We start from the raw sequence: 13,560 nt of genomic DNA, 5'->3' as shown, positions 1-13,560 counted from the left end.
AGAAATTAGGACATTTCCAGATAAACAGTAATTAAAGGGACATGTAATAACCAAACCAAACTTACAAGAATTATTAAAGGGAGTCCTTCAGTTAAAGAATCAACAACATCCGACAACAACCTGAATCAAGGACACAGGACAGCAAGAGCCAGATAACAACCTAAGTAATGAACTCTCAAGGATAAAACAAAACTAAAAGATTCTCAACAGGGAACCAGAAAGGTCAATCTGTAAATGACAACAACATCAGAACAACAGAAGAGGAAATAAATGGTGTAGGTGTAGAACTTTTAAATGGAGATGAAGTGAAGGTGATATCAAGTAATAAAAGACTGGCTTAAACTTAGGAAGATAAGGGTAAATTTCAAGGTAACCACAAAGAAAGTGAACAATCCAACTCATCAAAACAAAGAAGAGAAACATAAAGTCTCAGTAAACACAAAATCTACAAAAATGAAAGTAATGAAAAAAAAAATCCACAAACAAAAGGAAATCAGCACGGGAGAGTAAGAGGAACAAAGAAAATATCAGAACCACACACACACACAAAAAAAGTACTATAAAATGACAGCAATAAACTCACACCTGTCAATAATCACACTGAATGTAAATGGCTTAAAGCTCCTGTAAAGAGACAGAGAGTGACAGAATGGATAACAAAACAGGACCCATCAATATGCTGTCTACAAAAGACACACCTTAGAAACAAAGACATAATGTATTAAAAATAAAGCATGGAAAAAATATATCAAGCAAATAGCAACAAAAAAGAGCAAGAGCGGTGATACTAATCTCAGATAAAATAGACTTTAAAATAAAATTCACCATAAAAGACAAAGAAGGGCATTGTATAATGATTAAAGGAACAATTCACCCTAAACATAACCATGATAAATATCTATCCACCTAATGACAGGGCTCCAAAATACATAAAACAAACTTTAGCAGCACTGAAAAGTGAGACAAACAGTTCCACAATAATAGTAGGAGACTCCAACACACCACTCTCAGTAGAGGACAGAACATCTAGAAAGAAACTCAATAAAAATGCACAAGATCTAAAGTCCACAATCCACCAACTTGGCCTCATAGACATATACAGAACACTCCACCCAACACCAGCAAAACATGCACTCTTTTCTAAATCACATGGAACATTCTACAGAATAGACCATATCTTAGGCCACAAAGCAACCCTCAACAAAATCCAAAACACTGATATAACACAAAGCATCTTCTCTGATCACAATGCCATAAAAGAAGAAATTAATAACAGAAGAGCAAGGAAAAAAAAAATCGAATACATACAAACTGAATAACACTTTGCTTAAAAACCACTGGCTAATAGAAGAAATCAAACATGGAATAAAAAATTCCTAGAATCAAGTGAGAATGAAAAGACGTCATACGAAAACCTTTGGGACACAGCACGGGCTGTCCTCAGAGGTCAATTTATAGCAATAGGTGCACACATCAAAAAAGAAGGGACAAAATCAAAACAATAGCTATATAACTTGAACAAACAGAGAACAGCAAAAGAAATCCACAGAAAAATAATAGAAAGACTCGACAAAACCAGAAGTTGGTTCTTTGAAAGGATCAACAAAATTGACAAACTACTGGCCAAACTGACAAAAGAAAAACAGGAGAGAAGGCAAATAACCCAAATAAGAAATGCAATGGGGGACATTACAACAGGCACAACTGAAATAAAAAGGATCATAACAGAATACTATGAAAAACTAAACTCCAACAAATTTGAAAACCTAGAGGAAATGGACAAATTTCTAGAAACATACTGAGACTGAAAATTTGAACAGACCCATAACAAGAGAAGAGACTGAAAAGGTAATTAAAACAAAACAAAACAAAAAACCTTCTAACAACAACAACAAAGCCCTGGCCCAGATGGCTTCACTGGAGAAGTCTACCAAACACTCAGAGAAGAGCTCGCACCAGTACTACTCAAATTATTTCAGGACATCGAAAGGGAAGGGATACTTCTGAACTCATTCTATGAAGCCAGCATTACCCTGATACCAAAACCAGGTGAAGACACCACAAAAAGAGAAAATTGCAGACCAATATCTCTCATGAACATAGATGTAAAAATTCTCAACAAAATTCTAGCCAATAGAATTCAGCATCATATACAAAAAAAATAACTGCAACCAAGTGGGATTTTTACCAGGTATGCAAGGATGGTTCAACGTTAGAAAATCATTCAATGTAATCCATTACATAAAACAACAACAACAAAAAGAATCACATGATCATTTCAGTCCACCCAGAAAAGGCATTTGATAAACTTCAACACTGATTGCTGATAAAAGCTCTCAATAAAATAGCTGTAGAAAGGAAATTACTCAACATAATAAAAAGCATTTATGCAAAACCAACAGCCAGCATCATTCTTAATGGAAAGAGGGTGAAAACATTCCCGCTGAGAGCAAGAACGAGACAAGGATGCCCTTTATCCCCACTACTATTTAACAGGAAACCCTGGTGGCGTAGTGGGTAAGTGCTACAGCTGCTAACCAGAGGGTCAGCAGGTTGAATCCACCAGGTGCTCCTTGGAAACTCTATGGGGCAGTTCTACTCTGTCCTATAGGGTTGCTATGAGTCAGAATTGACTCGACAGCACTGGGTTTGGTTTTTGGTTTGGTACTATTTAATATTGTGCTGGAAATCCTAGCTACAGCAATAAGGCAAAAAAATAAAAAAATAAAGGGGATCCAAAATTGGTAAGGAAGAAGCAAAACTGTCCCTATTGGTGGATGATATAATACTGTACAAAGAGAACCCAGAAGACTCCATAAGAAAACTACTAGAACTAATAGAAAGATTCAGCAGGCTAGCAGAATACAAGATAAACATACAAAAATCAGTTGGATTCCTACATACTAATAAAAGAGAACTAGGAAAAGGAAATCAAGAAAGCAATACCGTTTTTAACAGCCCCTAAAAAATAAACTACATAGGAATAAATCTAACCAGGGATGAAAAAGACCTGTATAATGAAAACCACAAAACACAACTGCAAGAAACCAAGAGAAAAAAAAACCTACATAAATGGAAAAACATACCATACTCATGGGCAGGTAGACTCAACATTGTGAAAATGTCAATTCTTGCCCAAAGCAATCTACAAATGCAGTCCAATCCCGATCCAAGTACCAACAGCATTCTTTAATGAGATGGAAAAATTAATCCTTAACTTTATATGGAAAGGAAAGAGATCATAGATAATAAAGAACTACTGAAGAAGAATAAAGTAGGAGGACTTACGCTACCTGGCCGCAGAACCTGCTGTACAGCCAGGGCGGCCAGAACAGCCTGGCACTGGAACAGCAACAAACACCCTGACCAACGGAGCGGAACCAAGAACCCAGGTATAAATCCATCCACCTACGGTCACCTGATCTTCAGCAGAGGTCCAGATTCTATTAAATCGGGAAAAGACACTCTTTTTAACAAATGGTGCTGGTAAAACTAAATGTCCTTCCATAAAAAACCAGACAGGACTCATACTTCACACCACACACGAAAACTAATTCAAAATGACCTCAACATAAAACAAAAACTATAAAGATCATAGAAGAAAAAAATACAGTAAACAGCAGAGGCCCTAATACAAGGCATAAATAGGATACAAACCATAACTAACAATATACAAACACCAGAAAATAAGCTAGATAACTCGATCTTCTAAAAAGTAAACACTTATGCTCATCAAAAGACTTAACCAAAACAGTGAAAAGGGCACCTAAGACCGGGAAATAATTTTTGGCTATGACAAATCTGACAAAGGTCTAATCTCCAGTATCGATAGGAAAATCCAACACCTCTGTGACAAAAAGACAATCCAGTTAAAGAATGGGCAAAGGATATATGAACAGATGCTTCACCAAAGAAGACATTCATGTGGCTAACAGACACATGAGGAAATGCTCGAGATCTTTAGCCATTAGAGAAATGCAAATCAAAACTACAAGGAGATATCACCTCACCCTGACATTACTGCCAGGACAAAAAAAAAAAAAAAAAAACAGAAAATAACAAATGCTGGAGAGCCTGCAGGGACAATGGAACTCTTATGCACTGCTGGTGGGAATGCAAAATGGTAGAACCATTTTGAAAAATGATATGGCACCTCCTTAAAAAGCTAGAAATAGAAATACCATACAATTCTCTATCCAAGTCCTAGGAATATATCCTAGAAAAATGAGAGCCATCACACAAATAGACTTATGTACGCCCATTATTCAAATAACAAAAAGACGGAAACAACCCAACTGCCCATCAACAGATGAATGGATAAACAAACTATGGTACATACAGTGGAATACTATGCAACAATAAAGAACAATGATGGGTCTGTGAAACGTCTCACAACATGGGTGAATCTGTAGCGCATTATGCTGAGTGAAATTAGTCAACCACAAAAGGACAAATACTGTATGAGACCACTATTATGAAAATTCATGGAAAGGTTTATACACAGAAAGACACAATCTTTGATGGTTACAAGTCAAGGGAGAGGTGGGTAGGGAAAAATACTAGACAATAGATGTGGTAACTTCGGTGAAGGGTAAGACAGTACGCAACACTGGGAAAGTCAGCACATCTTGACCAAGGCAAGGTCACAGAAGCTTCACAGACACATCCAAACTCTCTGAGGGACTGAATTACTGGGTTGGGGGCTGGGGACCATGGTCTCGGGGGACATCTAGCTTAGTTGGCATAATAGTTTATAAAGAAAATATTCTACATCATACTTTGGTGAGTAGCGTCTGGGATCTCAAAAGCTTGTGAGTGGCCATCTGAGATACTCCACTGGCCTCATCACGACTGGAGCAAGGGAGAATGAAGAAAATCAAAGACAGGGGAGAGATTAGTCCAAGTACTAATAGACCACAACTACCATAGCCTCCACCAGACTGAGTCCAGCGCAACGAGGTGGTACCTGGCTACCACCACTGACTGCCCTGACAGGGATCACAGTAAAGGGCCCAGGACAGAGTTGGAGAAAAATATAGAAAAAAATTCTAACTCACAGAAGAGGATCAGACTTACTGGTCTGACCCTGAAAGACTGGAGAGTATGGCCCTAGGACACCCTTTTAGCTCAGTAATGATGTCACCCCTGTGGATCCCCATTCAGTCAAAGATTAGACAAGCCCATAAAACAAAACAAGACTAAATGATCACACCAGCCCAGGGGCAAGGATGAGAAGGCAGGAGGGGACATTAAAGCTGGTAATGGGGGACCCAAAGTCCAGAAGGGGAGAGTGTAGACACATCATGGAGTTGGCAACCAATGTCACCTGTGTATTAATTGTTTAATAAGAAACTAATTTGCTTTGTAAATCTTCATCTAAAGCACAATTTTAAAAAAAAAAGTGAGTAGTTAGGATGAGGAAGTGAGTTTGAAGGGAAATGACAGCTAATCCAGGACATGGGTGTTCCCGGTAAAGCTGGGACTTTGTCAGCCCATGGTTTTAATGACATAACCCACAGCACACTGGTATGACAGTGTGAAGTCCAGGAAAGTAATCTAATTATGCTTGGTGTCTGCATTGATAATATTACAGAAAATGATAAACACCCAGACTTTGGCTTCCCTGATATCCTTTCAATTTCTTTCTCCCCTCTCCCCCTAAAGTACAGGAGTATTTGTAGTGTTGAGCAGTGGTTCTCAAAATGTTGTCCATAGGTCAGCAGCATCAGCATCACTTGGGAGCATTTTTAGAAATGCAAAGTCATGGGCCCTGCCCCAGACATAGGGAATCAGAAACTCTGGAGTTGGTCCAGCAATCTGCCTTTTAGCAGGCAAAAAAAAAAAAAAAAATTTTTTTTTTTTTCTATTTTTTCTAGTTGATATGGAAACCCTGGTGGAGTAGTGGTTAAGAGCTATGGCTGCTAACCATGAGGTTGGCAGTTCAAAACCGCCAGGCATTCCTTGGAAATTCTATGGGGCAGTTCTACTCTGTCACTATGAGTCGGAATTGACTTGATGGCAGTGGGTTTGGCTTTTTTTTTTTTTTTTTCTAGTAGATACTGGTGCATGCTAAGGTTTGAGATCTGCTGGGATGGAGTGTTCTTTACTTGCTGGTTCTATAACAGGTAAGGTAATCTTCCACTTAGTGCTACGATTTCACATGTTAAGAACAACCCCCTTAATAAAAAACACTTTGCCTAAATCTAATTATTAAAAGCAGCAGTAAAAAAATCAAAGGGTGTATTGCATTGGGAAAATTTGCTGCAAAAGATAGTTCTAAAAAGCAAAGATGTCACTTTGATAACTACGGTATGCCTGGCTCAAGCCATAGTCTTTTCAATCACTTCACATGCGTATGAAAACTGGACGATGAAAAAAGACAGATGGGGAATTGGTGCATTTGAATAGTGGTGTTGACAAATGATATTGAAGATACCATGGGCTGTCTGAAGAACAAACAAATCAGTCTTAGAAGAAATGCAACTGGAATGCTCATTAGAAGTGAGAATGGTGAAACTTTGTCATGCTTACTTTGGACATGCCAAAGGAAAGACCAATTGTTAGAAAAGGAATCATGTTTGGTAAAGTAAGAGGGTCAGCGAAAATGAGGAAAGCGCTCAGTGATACAGGGGGACACAAAAGCCTCAACAATAGGCTCAGAAGTGTCAAAGGTTATGGAGATGGTGCAGGGTGGGGCAATGTTTCATTCTGTTACGCGTAAGGTGACCGTGACTGCAATTAACAACAAAAACTTATGAAAAAACAATGTGTTGCCTTTGTGCTACCTGCTAGGCATGGTTCTAGGCACTTTAGGTACTGCAGTGAACAAATATGACACAACTAATCACAAAAATAACTAAATGTTAGCAATTAAAGTTTATGCTGTGGAGTGACTGTCAGGAGGCCTGAGTGATGGCAAGGGTATCAGGAAGGTATTCCTAAAGGTACGACATTTAAGCTGAGATTGGAAGAATGACTAGAAGTTAATTTGGTAAAGGGCAGAGAGGGGCCAGTATGAAGGCATACCAGGCCCGAGGCACTTTCAGGGCACTGAAACTGACCAGCGCGTATAACACCAGTTGGGATTCACAGCGGCCCCATGTGTGTCAGAGGCATGTTCCGTAGGGTTTCCAATGGCTGATTCTTTTGAAGTAGATTTCAAGGCCTTTCTTCCAAGGTGTCTCTAGGTGGACTGGAACCTCCAGTCTTTCTGTTAGCAGCCTGAATAGATCTTTGTTACTGATGGACATTGAAACGGGAGAGGCAGATCTGATAGGCCACACAGGGACTTGTAAATTGTATGGAAGATTTTGAACTTTCCACTAAGGACAATTAACAGGCCATTGAAAAGTTTCAATCAGGGGATAACATGATCTTTTTTTTTTAAATATAATTTTGCTTTAAGTAAGGAAATACCTTATAATAGCACTATCATTTAAATTCCATCTAATGGAGACACTTTTTCTGAATAGGGCCTGGATGACGGTGGGAAAGAGGATCCATGAGGGGTCTAACTGGCAGGAACAGAAAAGAGGAAAGGGCTTGGAAGCTCTTCTGCTTTGCGGTTGTGACTAAGATTGGTCCTGCCTCTGCAGCAGCAGGGATGCCTGCTCATATGCAACCGCTTCTTCTCTCACGGGCTATCTTCCTGCTTACACAGGGGGCCCTGGTGCTCGAGCTGTGTCCATTTGGTGGCTTTGCTCCTGTAAGTGATCTTATTTAGAGTGTTAATTCGCTTTCTAAGCATCATCATCACCTCTCTGAGAATGATTTCCAAATCTCTACGTCCTCCTTGCAAAGATTTTTAATGTCTTTGTGCTGTTGCCCTGGGCTTATACATCATGTTAAAGACAACTGCACACGTGTGTAACTATTTAGTGTCGGGGGTGTATAGTTCATTAATAATTGAAAAATTAGACAGATCCAGTCCTAACTGCTCTCCTGACCTTGGAATGTCATTGTACCCCACTTCTCTTTGACCTCTCCTGCCATCGTCCGTAACATCAGCATTTGCCAATTCCATGTTTTGCAGTCATCCTTGACTCGTCTGTCTTACGCTGTCACAACTTCCAAATATCTAGATTGCCGCTGTTCACTTAGTAGGAGTCCCTAGGTGGTGCAGATGGTTAAGTTCTGAACTACTAACTGAACGATTGGCTATTTGAACCCACCCAGAAGCACCCCATAAGAAAGGCCTGGCGATCTGTTTCTAAGAAGTTAGTCTTGAAAACCCTGTGGAGCACAGTTCTACTCTGCAGCGTATGGGGTTGCCAAGAGTCAGAATCGAATAGACGGAAACTGGTTTGGTTTGGTTATTCACTTGGTGGAGTGCCTATGCAATTCATTCCCTCCTTCCATTGCTCATTTTTATCCTAATCCTACTTACCTCATGGTAAAATGCTTCCATCATATCACAGCCTATTGTCTGAAATCCAGCTTTCTTTCCCAGTACATCCTCGAGAACACAGGTGACTACTTTATGTTACCCTTCATCAAGCCTGTTTCATTTAGTAAAGGATTTTCCGTAATAAAAACTTTTCTTTTGCAGTGGAACTTTTTTTTTTTTTCTTTAAGAAATATGTAGAACCCCACTGGATAAGAGATGATCCTGAAGCTTCTCTGGTTGAAGGTGGGCTGGAAAGAGCATGATCCCCTTGAACTGCCCTCAACTTCTGAAGCAGCCTGCTTAGAACTCAAGAGGCCCATTGAGACAGTTTTAAAACACAGATGTATGGGACAGAGTTCAATGCCTTGGAAGGCTATGGACATTTTCTTCACCTTTTTTTTTTTTAAATTAGTTCTTATTAATCTATGCAAATCTTCCAACTTAGTCACACATGTTCACACAAAGTTCTTAAATGCACACTGCTCATTCCCTTATCCCTGTGTGGGCTAAAGGTATTCATTTCCCCTGCCGGAGTGCCTGGAACATCATCCGTGCATCTCTGCCCATCTAAATTCTCCTTTTCTCATCTCTTGTCCCACTTCTTCTTGAGGAGTTTCCATATCGTCCCAGCTTAGGGATTTCTCTTCAAATTCCTTCAATATTTCTACTTATTTACCACTGTTTTCATATTTATCCTGTGGTATCTTGAGCTTTTGTCTTTTCAGGTGTATTCTCAATCCCTCCCGCCTGATAATAGGCTACTTAAGGGAAGGGAAGGGAATCAAGTCTGTTACCACTTTTTATCCTCAGCATCTGGATAATATGCTGCCTCTGTTTTTTTTTTTTTTTTATGGTATTCATTTAGTATATTTTGATGATAACCCACAGCAAGAAATAATACCTATAGTCCCTTTGATTGCACGTTCATTGACAGAAGTCAAGGTTAAATACCCTGTCTTTGGAAATGTTCCTCCAGAACAATGCTTTTAAGACAGGAGAGCCAGTCACTATGATTTTAATTGCAAGCATCGTTTTGTCTCCAATAGCCGTTAAACCCATTACTTGCTCCTTTGGCTGTCTTTCATTTAATTATGCTGGAAGCGGATTTAGGAAATGACAATAGATGGTTGCAAGTGGGGATTTCTTACACTAGAAACAGAAGTAGTAGTCTAGACTAGCCCACTCTTTCAGCGAAAATCGTGTACAAAAGAAACACTAAAATAAAAACCAAATTGCACTACTTCCCTTTTAAATCCTAATGTTTCAAAAATAGAGCTCAAAATCCTGGGCCTGTTTAACATTGCCCTGTATGTCCTGGCCCCTCTCCACCTCCCCATTGTCATCTCCACCACCCAGCCCCTCACTCACCACACCCTGGCCACAATAGCAGGCTCTCACTTCCCTGAATTGTCAAGCCCTTCTCTTTCCCTGACTTCACGCTATTAGCACTCTCTGCCTGGATGCCCCTCCCCCACTTCTTTCCTTGATCAACTCCTGTCATCCTTTGAGCCTCAGTCTGCTTCTCACTTCCTCAGAGTTCTTCTCTGATCTCCCTGAGTAGGTTTGGCCTCCTTGTCATATGCTCCCACATTCCTTACACAATTGTAATTAGGTATTAATTGTGAAATAGTCGTTTTTGTGTCTGTGTTCTCCATTAGACTGTAAGGTCTCTGGCAGCAGAAACGATACAGTTCTTCTGCACTGCACTGTTTTCCATGTCTAGAATAATGCCCGATACATAAGAGATGCTTGATAAATATTTGTTGAACAAAATAATGGACATTTTATGAACGACCATCTTAGAAACATTTCAGGGAAATATATCATTCTAGTGTGATTCACATAAGGAGCTTAATTCTTCTCCTACTGTGCCACGGCCAGCATCCTCTGGGTCACCTGACTCACATGAAATGACCATATATGTTTATAAAGTAACTTCAACTCTTAAGAAAGCAAACCCAAACTACCGAGCACTGTACGACAAAACTTCACTTGTTCCCAGACAAAATCCAATCAACTTAAATGATTTGGTGTTATATGAGAATTTAAACATACTTGTTTTATTTAAAATTGTCTCATTTATGCACACCAACATGGATATTCCTACAGTTCTTTTGAAATGTATACTGTTGGGTAAAAAGAGCAAGTAAGCAGTCTCATAAGCTATGAAATTTCTGCAAGTGGAAACCCTTTATTACGTGACTAGTTAATATGGTCTTCTTCCCCAAAGGCTCCAGTAACCCCACTGATATGTCCATACCCTGTTTCTGTGTCCTTCCAGCCTTGAATCCCTCTGCTGAGTCGGACAACTGGAGAAGAAATTAGCACCAGCTGCAGAGGAAATCTTTCTGATACAAAAATCTGACCTGAAGGGGTCCAAGCCCTGAATATCTTTCTGGCAGGGGGCTAACAGTTCACCCTATTTTCATTGACGAGTCCGAGGTTCATATACTCTCATTCAGATTTCCTCCGCTATGCTTGTCTTAACTAGAATGGGTTTAAGACTCACCTAGTTTCTCAGTTCCCTCAGTTAAAAGAAAGAGAAGGGGAAATCTAATGCTATTCTGCAACAGCTTGCAAACCCATGGATACCCCTGCATTCTTCTTCTCATACCCACCTTTTCTCATTTTTCGCTTAATAATCACAAAGAGCAATATGGATACACGTCTTGTTTGGGAAGTAGGTGTCAAACACACACCTACCTCACAGCAGAAAGAAATACAGTTATAGGACATCAAGTCTTTCTCAGTAGTGACTGACCTGCATACTTCTAAACTATCAGACCCATCATCACAGGTGGCAGGAGGCTCCTGAACAGAGTTATTCACCCGGAGCCCTGAATCATCCACATGCTCGCCAGCTTCTGGAACATCCAATATTTCAGTGCTGGAATCTCTCTCTGAAAGTCTTTTCTTGATTGTTGCATTTTGCCTGAGACTAGGCAAGAGCCGAGAGTTTCTCTGGTGGTGTCTACCTTTGTTTTCCTCATGAATCCTTGAGTATCTCTTAATTTCAAAGGATTCTCTAGGCGGGGAAAGATTGCATTCTTGGAGCCTTGTGCCTTCTCCTCTTCGCTGATTTATAAAGCAACTCTCACATTCGATCTGCCCTTGTTGCTTTGTAACTTTGGTTCCCAAATCTGTAAGTTCAGTTCTTTTAGGTGGGGAAGGCACACCCAAGTTTCCACAAGGCTTACTATTATTATTTATCCTTCTCCTTCATGACAGTCTGAACTTAACTTGGGCTCTTCTTTTAGCCTGAATCCAATGACTCTCATCTGTGGAAGATGAATCTGAAGAATCTTCATGAAGCTCACTCCAGCTGGGGTTTAAGATTTGGAGGTTCATATCATTTCTCCTCCCTTCCATTTGTTCGTCTGCATGCTCATATCTCTCTGAGGCCCTTTTCCTTCTCCTAGGCCTCTGTTTTAATGGTTTCTTACCAGACTCCTTTCTAGCAGAGCTCAGCACCACGACAGGGGTATAATGTTCAAATGCATCTTCTGACATGTCATGCAAGATGGCAGATCTGGACAAAGCAGCAGGCAGAGGATGAGAAATGGGAATGGAGAGGAGAGCCATGGAAAAACAGAGAAAAAGATGAAAATGAGAGTATGGACTGAAGTTAGTAAATAAAGATCAACTGAAGAAAATGAAATAAAGGAAACAAAATAAGCCAGTTTAAATTGTCCATGGACAACGTAAGGCAGAAGCAAGAGCCACACATCCTCAGAACATAAACTAGGAATGTAACACACTGGTCTAAAAGAACTATCGAACAGGATCGTTTGCTCAGTACTCACCTGCAGATGTCTTGAGTAGATGGACACACAGACAACCGTGACTGGCTCCTGGGAGCTGTTCCTGTCGTTGGGCTGCTAGCCTGGAGAAACAAGTTAGATAATTTGGCATCTTGGTTCACGTAATACATAGTTGATATTTTATTTGTTTTCCACATATTTAAAAAATTACAACAAATGTGGCTGCCAGTCATGTTGCTTATAACGCAGCTCACAGAATACAGGAAGTTAGAGCGTTTGGTTTGCAAAAGTAAAACTTGTTTGAGGAACTTGGAACAGCTGAGAAGCTGTACCACTTTGCTGTTGCTTCATTTGTGAGAGAGGAAGACAATTCCTGTTCTACTTACTGTAAACATTTGAGTTGAATGGCTCGATTTGCTCTGAAACAAATAGGTAGCACTTGAAGATCCTATATCACAAGAATGATAATAATCTGGGAAGCCAGAATAATCAACTAGCCAGTGACACTGTCTGGAGTTAACACTAATTTAGGTCAAGATCATATGAGATAATATATTTGGAAATATTTTGCAGTATTTAAAAGCCTATAGTTATTGCTGTTACTACTTGCCATTGAAACAAATGAAATCTATCCATCACAGCACTATAGACCTTTCATATCTTTTAACCGTTACCATACTGAGTATTAAAAAAACAAAAAAGCTGTTGCCATTGAGTCAACTCTGACTCATAGTGACCCCGCTGGGCAGAGTAGAACTGCCCCAGAGAGTTTCTGAGGCTGTAATTTTGCAGATGCAGGCTGACACACATCTTTCTCTAGAGTTTGAACCGCTGACCTTTCATTTAACAGCTGAGTGCTTAACCACTGTACCACCAGGGCACCTAGAGTCTAAGAGAGTCTGAAACGATTCAGATTATTGGTACAATGTTCAGCACATTTCTCTCAATTTCTACTTTGAAAGAACAACATCTTCTTCACCGTATTCAACTTCATTATCCTTTTATGTTTAACACAGATGAAGATGATAATAAATGAAAAGCTGGAATTTATTGAGAATTTACTGTGTGCCAAGCATTGTGAGGTGCCCGAATCCACTGTGCCTTTAATTGTTACAATAATCTCATAAGTGGGAAATGATAATAACTAATAATTTTGAGTGACTATTATGTGCCATTCACTCTTCTAAGCATTTTTAGTATATTTATTCATTGATTTTCACAAGAACCTTATTTGGTAAATACTGTATTTTCATGTTGCAGATGAGGAAACTAGTAGGTGGTAGAACAGACATTTGAACCAGGAATCTGGGTCCAACATCTGTTCTCTTATCCACCAGGCAATACAGCTTCTCTTCCTTCACACAGGAGGAAACCAGGAGAGTCATGATTCCAGATTCAGGCCTATTTGATTGT

General features: G+C 39.7%; 1 protein-coding gene across 1 annotated transcript in view; it reads right to left on the bottom strand.

Annotated features, from left to right (window-relative positions):
* Nucleotides 1–12,459, bottom strand: part of MARCHF1 (membrane associated ring-CH-type finger 1) — a 115,591-nt gene extending 103,132 nt beyond the window's left edge. Inside the window, exon 1 of the mRNA XM_049852688.1 lies at nt 12,190–12,459. Within this exon, the coding sequence (XP_049708645.1) occupies nt 12,190–12,380 (191 nt within the window). The 5' untranslated portion in view covers nt 12,381–12,459. The remainder of the gene's footprint in view (nt 1–12,189) is intronic.
* Nucleotides 12,460–13,560: the final 1,101 nt, after the last annotated feature.

Source organism: Elephas maximus, chromosome 13 (assembly GCF_024166365.1).
Source record: "Elephas maximus indicus isolate mEleMax1 chromosome 13, mEleMax1 primary haplotype, whole genome shotgun sequence".
NCBI classification, from domain to species: Eukaryota; Metazoa; Chordata; class Mammalia; order Proboscidea; family Elephantidae; genus Elephas; species Elephas maximus.
Note: the sequence above shows the minus strand (reverse complement) of the source record. Positions and strands in the feature narration are given on the sequence as shown.